The 12,765-nt window shown below is 49.9% G+C and overlaps 1 protein-coding gene across 7 annotated transcripts in view; it reads left to right on the forward strand.

The window, feature by feature from the left end:
• The window catches only part of LOC140424818 (uncharacterized), a 223,961-nt gene that overhangs the window by 193,799 nt on the left and 17,397 nt on the right, over positions 1–12,765 (forward strand). For all 7 annotated transcript variants that reach the window (XM_072508275.1, XM_072508279.1, XM_072508276.1 and 4 more), the window contains one exon: positions 1,516–1,640. In XM_072508275.1, coding sequence (XP_072364376.1) covers positions 1,516–1,640 — 125 coding nt within the window. The remainder of the gene's footprint in view (positions 1–1,515; positions 1,641–12,765) is intronic.

Here is a 12,765-nt window from a genome sequence, read left to right on the forward strand (position 1 = left end):
ATGAGCCTTGCGGCACTCCATTAGTCCTAGCCTACCAACTTGAAATGCCTCATTTATCCCTCATCTTTGCTTCCTGTCCATTGATTAATTCTCTACCCATGCTAATGTATCAACCCAAACTCCATGAGCCTTTATCTTGTGTATAAACCTTTTGGTGGCACCTTATCGAATGCATTTTGGAAATCCAGTCATTGAGTATACGCAAGAATGTGATCAATTGAGTTTTCGACATAAACCCTGAATTTCCACTGAGTCAATCACCCAGATGCTTTAAAGTTTCAACCACTGAAACTGCAGGCACTTAAAACCTCTTAATTTTGTGGAAATAAACATTGTGAAATTGACACAAAATATCAGAGAGCTAGAACTATCAAACTAGCAATGTTTTCTCTGTTTTAGTGTCCTAAATGTCTGGGCTCTCAGCCAAGAATACATAATTGATACTTTCATTTGGCTGTAGTAAAAAGGAGTGGGAAGTTATCAATGAATGACGTTTTTAAAGCTTTTTTTACGTATCCTGCTGTCACTGGAGTTTCTTGTTTGTATAACGTGTGAAAAGGATGAAGGGGCACATAAGTGTCATGGCTTAGCATGGGGCATGAGGAACCATAGGGGCTAGTTGGGGGTTGGGCAATGGGGGTCATTGGGGCGGCATGGTGGCTAGCACTGTTGCCTCACAGAGCCAGGGACCCGGGTTTGATTCTGACCTTGGGTGACTGTCTGTATGGAGTTTGCATGCTCTCCCCGGGTTTGCATGGAGTTTCTCTGGATGCTCCGGTTTCCTCCCACAGTCCAAAGATGTGCATGTTAGATGGATTGGCCACGCTAAATTGCCCCTTAGTATCCAAAGGTTAGGTGGGGTTACGGGGAAATGGCAGGTGAGTGGGCCTGGGTAGGGTGCTCTTCAGATGGTCAGTGCAGACTCGATGGGCCAAAAGGAGGCCTTCTGCACTGTAGGGATTCTATGAGTAGTCATGGGAGTGGGTGGGGAAATGAGCTGGGAAAAGTGGGACATGGGGAGTGGGTGGGGCAGTAAGGGCTGGGAGGTCCTTTCTGTTTTTATTTTAACTGGGAACAAGTCCCACAGCACTGAGGTGGACCATTTAAGCAGGCCATCTCGACATGCTGCAGCCCTTGCGACTGCCTCAGAATTTTTCTCCTGGCTGATAGCCCAACTCCTGCCTGCACCCATGCCCCCACAATGAAATTCCTGCTTTTGCAGGCACTTTCTCCTGAGCAGGCTAACCCGTGTCCAAACCTAGGATTGTGGAATAGGACAGGAAAGTAGGGTTCAGATTGAAGATCAACCATGATATCACTGAATGATGGAGCAGGCTCCTAATACTGTGTGGCCTACTCCTCTTATTTCTTATGTTTCTTATGTAAATATGCTAGAAAAATTATTGGAAAGAAGTTTTCCTCTTTTGCAAAGGATAAGATAGATTTAGCTATTGTTTCAAAATCTGTTTGTTTTAATTATTATCACTCCTTTCTTAATTATTATTGATTCTTCAGGTATATATCTCATACTTTGAAATGCTGCTTATGCAAGTATCCACATCTGGACAAACTAATTCTGGCAAGAGATGTGGAGATTAACTGCAAGAATATATTTTGCACCATATCACTGATGCAATGTTGTAAGTTGCTTATAACTGTTGTTAGTAATTATTTTAATTGCTGGAATAAAAACAGAAAATACTGGAAATATTCAGGAAGTCAGGCAGTATCTGTGGAGAGAACCAGAATTAGTGGGCGCAATTCTCCCCAAAATATTTCTAAGTGTGGTCTCTAGTGGGAAACGCGGCCCAATTTCTGCGGAGTGGGTCGGCGCGATCCAGATCGCAATCCAGCAACGCTTAGACATTGTTTTGGAGGTTGGGGTAGTTTGCATCATGAATAAGATGTGCGGGACCTAAAGACGCCGGCAAGTCTGGTTCCACTGAGATCGGGGCACCATTTTTAAAGGGTACCTCGATCCTAATACAATCCTACATATTCCCCATCCCCAATTTCTGACAAAGCCCCCTCCTCCACATTGCTGTCATCAGGTCCCCCCCTCCCACCAAGTGAACGACACTCCGCCAAAGATCCCCTTTTTCAGCCCCACCCCTCCAATACCCCACTTTCTGCCTCTTGGTAGTGCGATGGTACTTTACAGTCACGACCCTAACCACCTATGGGCTTCTATGGCCTCCGAACCTCCGATGTGGTCATCATGTCTGGTCTCCGTTTTTAGACTCCAGTAGTGAGTCCCACCAGCTTCACTTTGGAGGATGAGAATGCATGCTCCTCCAGTTTACGTTGGGCTTCACTGGAACATTGCAACAGGCCAAGGACGGACATGTGGACATGAGAGCATGGTGAGTTCGAATGGCAGGTGTGAGGAAGGTCTGAATGCTGCTTGCGGATGGACCGAATGTGTTCAATGCAAATTGGAGGAGGAGCACCTCATCTTCCGATTAGGCATGTTACAGCCTTCCAGACTTAACATTGAGTTCAATAACTTCAGACAGTGAACTCCCTCCTACATCTTCACCCAATTTTTATTTCTATCAATTTATTTTCATTTCTTTCATTGATCCGTTTTTCACTCACCATTGCCTCCCTTCCCCCCACCCTGCCCCACTAATGCCATCTGTTCCTTGTTCTAAGTTGTCCTTTGACATACTGCCTACTCCTGTTCTTCCATTAACACATTCTGATCTCTTAATGTGCCACAATCAGCATCTTTCTTAGTCATTATCACCACCATTTATATTCCTTTTGTCTTTATGTCCATGACATCTTTGTCAATCATGGTAGCACAGTGGTTAGCACAGTTGCTACACAGCTCCAGAGTCCCAGGTTCGATTCCCGGCTTGGGTCACTGTTTGGGCGGAGTCTGCACGTTCCCCCCGTGTCTGTGTGGGTTTCCTCCGGGTCCTCAGGTTTCCTCCCACAGTCCAAAGATGTGCAGGGTAGGTGGATTGGCCATGATAAATTGCCCTTAGTGTCCAAAAAGGTTATGTGAGGTTACTGCGTTATGGGGATAGGGTGGAGACCTGGGCTTCAGTAGGGTGCTCTTTCCAAGGGCCAGTGTAGACTCGATGGGCCGAATGACCTCCTTCTGCACTGTAAATTGATTCTAGATCTAAGATTGCAAGTTGGGTGGATTGGCCATGCTAAATTGCCCCTTAGTGTCCAAAAGGTTACTGGGTTTACGGGGATAGGGTGGAGATGTGGGCTTAAGTAGGGTGCTCTTTGCAAAGGCCGTTGCAGACTCGATGGGCTGAATGGCCTCCTTCTGCACTGTAAATTCTATGATTCTATCGCTGATCCTCTATCCAGCCCCACTGCTCCCCCCCCTCCCCCTCCCCCCTCCCCCCCATAGCAGTATAAATCTGACCCTATTTCCAGTTCTCTCTAGCTTTGACAAAGCATCATCCAGACTCGAAACGTTAGTTCCGTTCTCTCCACAGATGCTGTCAGACCTGCTGAGATTGTCCAGCATTTTCTGTTTTAGTTTCAGATTCCAGTATCTACAGTAATCTGGTTTTATTTTCGTGTTTAAATGTACTAACCTGGTTCACTCCCTCGTTGGGTTTGAACCAGATTATGTCGCTGGCTGGGGGTGGGGAGAATATGAAAATGAGTTCTCCCTGGCACAAATCGCATTTTGGCACCCTCATGAGGATCTTCGGCCATAACGCGCTTTGCACCTCCGCAGGCCGGGCCAGAGAGTTGCCCCCAATGTTTCAGGTCAATTACCTTTTGTCAAAGTTGGAAAATGTTATGAGGCAACAAGTCTTAAGCAAGTACAGAGGAAGGGAAAGGAAGGTGGGGTAAAACAAACGGGCAAGTCTATAATAGGTTGGTGGACAGGAGTAGCTAAGTTACAGAAAACATGATAATTCCAGGCAAAAGGAGATGGCATTTGGCACAAGTGAAAAAAACACAAGGGGGTGAATTGTTCACTGGCGGGATTCTCCATTTTGCCGGCAGTGCATCCCCGCCCGCGAGTTTCCTGGTGGAAACCCCATTGGCCAGCGGCGGAATGGAGAATCCCGCTGCCGGCGACGGCGTGCAGCCAAGGAACACGCGGCTGGGGAGGCAGAGAATTCACCCCCAAGATGTGTCTAGAGGAGGTGCAAACTGGAATAGTAAAACCATTATCAACAGCTGCTATCCAGAACAAAAAATGATCTGAAATTATTGATCTCCATGTTGAGTCTGGTGGGCTGTAAAGTGCGTAATTGAAAGATGAGATGCTCTTCCTCTAGCTTGCAATGGACCTCTTTTGAACATTGTAGAAGACCGAGGTCAGAGTGGGAGTGGTTCAGAGAATTTAAATGAAAGGCAAGCAGATGCTCAGCATCATGATTGTGGATTGAATAGAGGTGATCAGCAAAACTGTGACTATCTGGAATACTTTGCCAAACAGTGTGATGGAAGCAGGTTCAATGAAGGCATTTAGGAGTGAATTGGATTACCATCTGAAAAAGGAAATATATACAGGGTTATGGTACTAAGTGCGTTGCTCATTCAGAGAGCTGGCACAGACATGACGGACCAAATGGCCTCCTTCTGTGCTGTAACAATTCTGTGATTCTGCCGTTAGTCTCTCCAGTGTAGAGGTGGGTGACCGCATTGTGAGCAGCAAATATTGAAAACAAAATTGAAAGAATAACAAGTGAATTGCTATTTCACCTTGAAGTAGTGTTTGGGCCCTAAATGGTGGGGTGGATGGGTGTAAAAGAGCAAGTGTTGTATCTCCTACACTTGCCCATGAAGGAGAAGAGGTTTTGGGGTGATTGAAGAGTGGACCATGAAGGGAATCGTCCTTTCGGAATGCTGAAACGCAAAGGAAGGACAGAGATGGTAGTAGCACACTGTCAGTGACAGGAATGGCATCAGATAATTCTTTGAATGTGGAGGCTTGTAGGGGTGATGAGAACGCGAGGGAGCCCTGTTATATACAGTACTAGAATACTCATGTCATGCAATTTTAGGTATTTTAAACACTAATGTTTCTGCACCTTGTAGTAATCATTATTGCAAACCTGAATGTATCTTTTGTATTACCAGTCAATCTCCTGTGGTATTGCTCACAAGTAAAATGAGGTTGATTTGAGCGATATAGTCGGACTAAGGCATAGAGACATATATCAGCGCCCAATTTACAGTTTTGTATAGTAATTGAAAAAGATATTCTGCGGGATTCTCCGTCGGAGGGATCCTCGTCTTTGCCGGTAGCGCACCCACGCCTGTGGGTTTCCCAACGGTGTGCAATGGCCACAATGGGAAACCCCATTGGCCGGCTGCCGGAATGGGTGCGCCGCACCAGAAAACCGGGCTGGCGGGACGGAGAATCCCGCCCATTATTCATCGTTAAACAGCAAAACTATGACAAGCAGAGAAATAGAGTTTGTTAGATGATGGGCGTATCGCTGCAGTTCAGGCTAAAAATTGTACAGATGTAAAACTAGAACACCACCACTGGTGGAAGTGTACAATTACATCATGACAAATTTACATAGGCAGTTTCCAATATAAGCGTTGACATAAGGGCCGGGATTCTCCGACCCTGTTGGCGGGTTGGAGAATCCCCGGGGGAGGCGCGAATCCCACCTCGACGCTGACTGCCCTATTCTCTGCCGCCGTTTTTCGGGGGCCGGCGGGATTCCCTCCAGGCCGGTCGGGGGCTGTTGATAGCGGGCCCCCCAGCGATTCGCCGTGCCCCGATGGGCCGAGTGGCCGTAATGTTTTCCCCAGTCCTGCTGGCGTGAATTACTCACCTCACACACGGCGGGACCTGGCAGGTAAGTGTGCGGGGGCAGTCCCGGGGGGGGGGATCCGACCCCCGGGGCGGGGGGACCCCACGGTGGCCTTGGCCGCGATTGGGGCCTACCGATCTGCGGGCGGGCTGGTTCCGTGGGGGGCCTTCTTTTCTCCGCGACGGGCCCCTGTAGGGCTCCGCAAAATTGCCCAGGGCAAGCACGGAGAAGGGAACCCCTGCGCATGCGCAGAAAAAAGCCGACCTGTCCGCGCATGCACGAGATCATGCAGGCCTCTCCACGCATGCGCGAACATGCGCCGGCGCTTTGGTGCCAGCTGGAGCTGCGGGGACGACTCCAGCGGCGACCTAGCCCCCTAGAAAGATGAGAATTCCTCACCTTCGGCGGCCGTTGATGCCGGAGTCGTTAGCGCCGGTTTTCCCGCCGGCTTGGGGACATATCCCCATTTTTAGAGAACCCTGCCCCAGAATCCTGAAGGGGAAGAAAATTTAGGTCTCTCACATCCCCTGATTACGAGGCACATTCTATGGTTCATCTCAAGATATCAGGTACTCTAGATTTTTTTTTTAAAAGAACTGTCCTGAATCTAGTCCATTTAGCATGATGGTAAGGCCACTCAACACAATGGACAATATCTTCAGGGTAAAGACAGATTTCGAAGATTGGACTCAAATCATTAACTCTGCCAGATTTGCTAAGTTCTTCCAGCATTTTCTGTTTGAATTTCAGATTCCTAGCATCCACAGTATCTTATCCTCTGGATCACTAGTCCAGTACTATCACTATGCCACTGTGATCTGGAAATTGGGATGGGGCATTTGGGATTTGTGCATGATATGCCATCAATGAACACACATTGAGTGGTGAACGTAACTGAGGCTTTAATACATGAAACAGAAAGCCTCCTGGCCTCTGATCCTGAACTGGATCAGAGGCGGAGACCAGCCACCTTTATACATGAGCCCGAGGGGAGGGGCCTCAGGCGGAGCCAGCAGGGACAAGCCCTGGCATGTAACAATACAATGCAATACAGTGGTTTACCACATTCACCCCCTGTTTAAAAAAAAAAGAGTCCAGCGGGCTCTTAAGTGGGCTTAAGATCAAGTCTGTCGGGGGCCTTGACCTTCCGCCGTGATCGCCTCAGTCCCGGCTGTGGTGTGGGCACCGGTGTCGAGACCCGCGTGTCCGGGAGCGTGTTGTCCTCTTCTTCACCCAGTTGTTGAGTCGGTGGAGGGGGGGCGGTGGTCGCTGGGGAACCTGCAGGTGCCAATTTCCGAAGGGAGACTGTGTCCTGTCACCCGTCATGATGTGCCACATATCCTGTCACCCGTCATGATGTGCCACATAGACATATTGTAGATTGGCATGGAAGAGCATGACCTTCTCGATGAGGGGGTCTGATTTATGGCTCCTCGCATGCTTCCGGAAGAGGACGGGCCCTGGGACTGTCAGCCAAGAAGGGAGCGAGACCCCGGAGGTGGATTTCCTGCGGAAGGTAAACATACGCTCGTGAGGAGTCTCGTTGGTGGCTGTACACAGGAGCAACCGGATGGAGTGGAGCGCATCGGAGAAGACCTTCTGCCAGCGGGAGACTGGGAGACTTCTAGACCGTAGGGCCAGGAGGACGGCTTTCCAGACCGTCGCGTTTTCCCTCTCCACCTGTCCGTTGCCCCGGGGGTTGTAGCTGGTCGTCCTGCTCGAGGCGATGCCCTTGCTGAGCAGGAACTGACGCAACTCGTTGCTCATGAAGGAGGAACCCCGATCGCTATGGATGCAGGTGGGGAACCCGAACAAGGTGAAAAGGGCCTTGATGATGGTGGCAGAGGTCATGTCAGGGCATGGGATGGCAAAGGGGAATCTTGAGTACTCGTCAACAATGTTGAGGAAGTACACGTTACGATCAGTGGAGGGGAGGGGCCCTTTGAAATCAACGCTGAGGCGCTCAAAGAGGCGAGAGGCCTTTACCAGGTGTGCTCTGTCTGGCCGATAGAAGTGCGGTTTGCACACCATGCAGACCTGGCAGTCCCTGGTCACGGTCCTGACCTCCTCGATGGAGTAAGGCAGGTTGCGAGCCTTGATAAAGTGAAAAAAACGGGTGACCCCCGGGTGACAGAGGTCATTGTGGAGGGCCCGGAGTCTGTCAACTTGTGCGCTGGCACATGTACCGCGGGATAGGGCATCTGGGGGCTCATTGAGCTTCCCAGGTCGATACAAGATATCGTAGTTGTAGGTGGAGGGCTCGATCCTCCACCTCAGAATCTTGTCATTCTTCTCTGTGTGCTTTTGAACATGAAGGCAACCGACTGTTGGTCAGTGAGGAGAGTGAATCGCCTGCCGGCCAGGTAATGCCTCCAATGTTGCACAGCTTCTACAATGGCTTGGGCTTTCTTTTTGATGGAGGAGTGTCGAATTTCGGAGGCATGGAGTGTACGGGAGAAGAAAGCCACGGGCCAGCGCAAAGTCCGATGCATCGCTCTCCACCTGGAACAGAATAGACTCGTCCACAGTGTGCATCGCGGCGTTGGCAATATCTACCTTGGTGCGGTTGAAGGCCAAGCGGGCCTCCGCTGTCAGCGGAAAAACGGTGGATTTAATAAGCGGACGGGCCTTGTCTGCATAATTGGGGGACCCACTGGGCATAGTCGGAGAAGAACCCCAGGCATCTCTTCAGGGCCTTGGGACTCCGTTTTCCACAACGTAGCCAAGGATGGCTAGGCAGGTTGTGCGGAAAACACATTTTCCTTATTGTAAGTGAGGTTCATGAATTTGGCAGTGTGGAGGAAGTGCCGGAGGTTTTCATCATGGTCCTGCTGGTCATGGCCGCAGATGGTGACATTATCTAAATACGGGAACGTGGCCCGCAGCCCGTACTGGTCAACCATTCGGTCCATTTCCCATTGGAAGACCGAGACCCCATTGGTGACGCCAAAGGGAACCCTGAGGAAGTGGTAGAGGCGGCCATCTGCCTCGAAGGCAGTGTATCGGCGGTCCTCCGGGTGGATAGGGAGCTGGTGGTACGCGGACTTCAAGTCAACTGTGGAGAAGACTCGATACTGCGCAAACTGATTGACCATGTCAGGTGTGCTGGAGAGGGGGTCCGCATCGAGCTGCATGTACCGGTTGATGGTCTGACTGCAGTCGATGACCGGTGTTTCTCCCCAGTCTTGACGACCACCACTTGGGCTCTCCAGGGGCTGTTACTAGCCTCAACGATGCCCTCTCGTAGGAGTCGCTGGACCTCCGACTTGATAAAGATCCTATGCCGGGCACTGTATCGCCTGCTCCTAGTAGCGACGGGCCTACAGTCCGGGGTGAGGTTAGCGAAGAGCGTGGGTGGGGCGACCTTAAGGGTCGCGAGGCTACAGCCGATGAGGGGGGGCAGGGGTCCGCCGAACTTTAAAGTAAGGCTTTGGAGGTGGCACTAGAAGTTGAGCCCCAGTAATAGGGCAGCGCAGACGTGGGGAAGGATGTAGAGTTTGAAGTTAGTGTACTCTATGCCTTGTACAGTAAGGGTCGCGACATAGTACCTCCGGATTTCTACTGCATGTGATCCGGAAGCCAGGGAGATTTTCTGGGTCGCGGGTAAGATTGGGAGGGAGCAGCGCCTTACCGTATCTGGGTGTATGAAGCTGTCTGTGCTCCCAGAGTCGAAAAGGCAGGTCGTCTCGTGCCTGTTGATCCGGATGGTCATCGTAGATTTTGTGAGGTGGTGAGGCCGGGACTGGTCCAGCGTGATGGAGGCGAGCTTCAGAAGGTGATGAGTAGGCCGGTCGGAGGTAGCGGCGGCCAACGTATGATCGGGTGAGCAGGGCTCCAGGGAGGCTGCGGAGTGGTCCCAAGATGGCGGTCACCATGGGTCGCGCGTGGCAGGTGGCATCGGAGATGGCGTCAAAGATGGGGGCCCCCGTCTTTATTCTCCTCCTTTTCGCATTTTCTCCCAAATTTACACCCACCAACAATAAACAATAATCAGTAATAAACAATAATCAGTAACAAATATGTCAATCCCCATATTGGTAACGATAACAACGAACCCATCCTCCCACCAAACCCAAAACATTCGCCCACATGTTCACATAAACAAATGACAAAACCGAATCCGGAATCACCCATAGTCGCCATTAACACCCACTGCCCCCCCCAACCCTCCCACCCACCCCCCCTAATGTTCGATGTTATCCAGTTCTTGAAAGTGCAGAATGAATAATGCCCATGAATTGTAGAACCCCTCCATCCTTCCCCTCAGTTCAAACTTAACCTTCTCAAGAGTCAAGAATTCCAACAGATCACCCCCCCCCCCCCCCCCCCACGCCAGGGCACAGGGTGGAGAGGGTGCCCTCCAACCCATCAGGATCCGCCTTCTATAGATCAACGAGGCGAAGGCTACAACATCTGCCTCCGCACCCATTTCCAACCCTGGCTGGTCCGACATCCCAAATATGGCCTCCCGGGGGCTCCGAGTCCAGTTTCACGTGCACCACTTTAGAAATTATCCTAAAAACCTCCTTCCAGTTATCCTCTAGCTTTGGACAGGACCAAAACATATGAACGTGGTTAGTGAACGTGGTTAGCGCTCCCCCCCCCGCAACGTTCACACACATCTTCTACTCCTTCAAAGAATCGGCTCATCCTCACCCTCATGAGGTGTGCTCTGTATACCACCTTCAGCTATATCAGCCCCAACCTCGCACACGAGGTGGAGGCATTCACTGTCCGGAGCACCTCACACCAGAACCCCCCCTCCATATCCTCTCCCAACTCTTCCCACTTTGCTTTGATCCCTTCCAGCAGTGCCTTCTCCTCCTCCAAAATAGCTCCGCAGACCGCTGACACTACCCCCTTCTCCAGTCCCCCTGTTGTCAGCATCTCCTTCAGCAATGTGGAGGCTGGCTCCTCCGGGAAGTTCTGTATCTCCATTCTGGCAAAATCTCGAACCTGCATGTATCAAAACATTTCCCCTTGCTCCAGCCCATACTTCGCTTTCAGCTTCTTCAATCCTGCAAACCGAACCCTAAGAAACAAATCCTTCAGTGTCTTAATCCCATTTCCAAAAATTTCCATCCCACCTCCCTGGCTCAAATCTGTGGTTCCCCCGAATCAGCATTTCCCTTGACCCTGCCCCCAACCCGAAGTGTTGGCGAAACTGCCTCCAAATTCTCAATTAAGCTATTATTACCGGACTCCCTGAGTACTTCCCCGGGGCTATCGGGAGCGACCCCCTATACAAACTCTCCTGCATTCTGACCCACTGGGACTCAACCCCTCTTACTCAGTGATGCACTATCAATTACGACGAGACGAGAGTAAGAGTAATCGAGGCTTTATTACACAGAGATGTGTGGCCTCCTACAGCTGCTGCCGAAATGGCTGCAGTTTGGAGAGCACATATATTTCTACTCCGCCTACTTGGCAGAGCCAGCAGGCAGGGATCTACCCCCGTACCTGTAGTACCTACAAAGATGCTTCTGGATAGGAGCGAAAGCAACAGGGTAGTTGTTATGGGGGGACTTTAACTTTCCAAATATTGACTGGAAACGCTATAGTTCGAGTACTTTAGATGGGTCCGTTTTTGTCCAATGTGTGCAGGAGCGTTTCCTGCCACAGTATGTAGATAGGCCAACGAGAGGCAAGGCCATTTTGGATTTGGTACTGGGTAATGAACCAGAATAGGTGTTAGATTTGGAGGTAGGTGAGCACTTTGGTGATAGTGACCACAATTCGATTACGTTTACTTTAGTGATGGGAAGGGATAGGTATATACCGCAGGGCAAGAGTTATATCTGGGGGAAAGGCAATTATGATGCGATGAGGCAAGACTTAGGATGCATCGGATAGAGAGGAAAACTGCAGGGGATGGGCACAATGGAAATGTGGAGCTTGTTCAAGGAACAGCTACTGCGTGTCCTTGATAAGTATGTACCTGTCAGGCAGGGAGGAAGTGGTCGAGCAAGGGAACCGTGGTTTACTAAAGCAGTTGAAACACTTGTCAAGAGGAAGAAGGAGGCTTATGTAAAGATGAGACATGAAGGTTCAGTTAGGGCGCTCGAGAGTTACAAGTTAGCTAGGAAGTTAGCTAAAGAGAGAGCTAAGAAGAGCCAGGGGGGGAAATGGGAAGTCTTTGGCAGGTAAGATCAAGGATAACCCTAAAGCTGTCTATAGATATGTCAGGAATAAAAGAATGACTCGGGTAAGAGTAGGGCCAGTCAAGGACAGTAGTGTGAAGTTGTGCGTGGAGTCCGAGGAGATAGGAGAGGTGCTAAATGAATATTTTTCGTCAGTATTCACACAGGAAAAAGATAGTGTTGTTGAGGAGAATATTGAGATTCAGGCTACTAGACTAGAAGGGCTTGAGGTTCATAAGGAGGAGGTGTTAGTAATTCTGGAAAGTGTGAAAATAGATAAGTCCCCTGGACCGGATGTGATTTATCCTAGGATTCTATGGGAAGCTAGGGAGGAGATTGCTGAGCCTTTGGCTTCGATCTTTAAGTCACCTTTGTCTACAGGAATAGTGCCAGAAGACTGGAGGATAGCAAATGTTGTCCCCTTACTCCTCCAGTTACTAGTGGTGTACCACAAGGATCTGTTTTGGGGCCACTGCTGTTTGTCATTTTTATAAATGACCTGGAGGAGGGCGTAGGAGGATGGGTGAGTAAATTTGCAGATGACACTAAAGTCGGTGGAGTTGTGGACAGTGCGGAAGGATGTTACAAGTTACAGAGGGACATAGATAAGCTGCAATGCTGGGCTGAGAGGTGGCAAATGGAGTTTAATGCAGAAAAGTGTGAGGTGATTCATTTTGGAAGGAATAACAGGAAGACTGAGTACTGGGCTAATGGTAAGATTCTTGGCAGTGTGGATGAGCAGAGCGATCTCGGTGTGCATGTACATAGATCCCTGAAAGTTGCCACCCAGGTTGAGAGGGTTGTTAAGAAGGCATATGGTGTGTTAGCTTTTATTGAGTTTCGGAGCCATGAGGTCATGTTGCAGC

The sequence above is a fragment of the Scyliorhinus torazame genome, chromosome 6 (assembly GCF_047496885.1).
Source record: "Scyliorhinus torazame isolate Kashiwa2021f chromosome 6, sScyTor2.1, whole genome shotgun sequence".
Classification (NCBI taxonomy): Eukaryota; Metazoa; Chordata; class Chondrichthyes; order Carcharhiniformes; family Scyliorhinidae; genus Scyliorhinus; species Scyliorhinus torazame.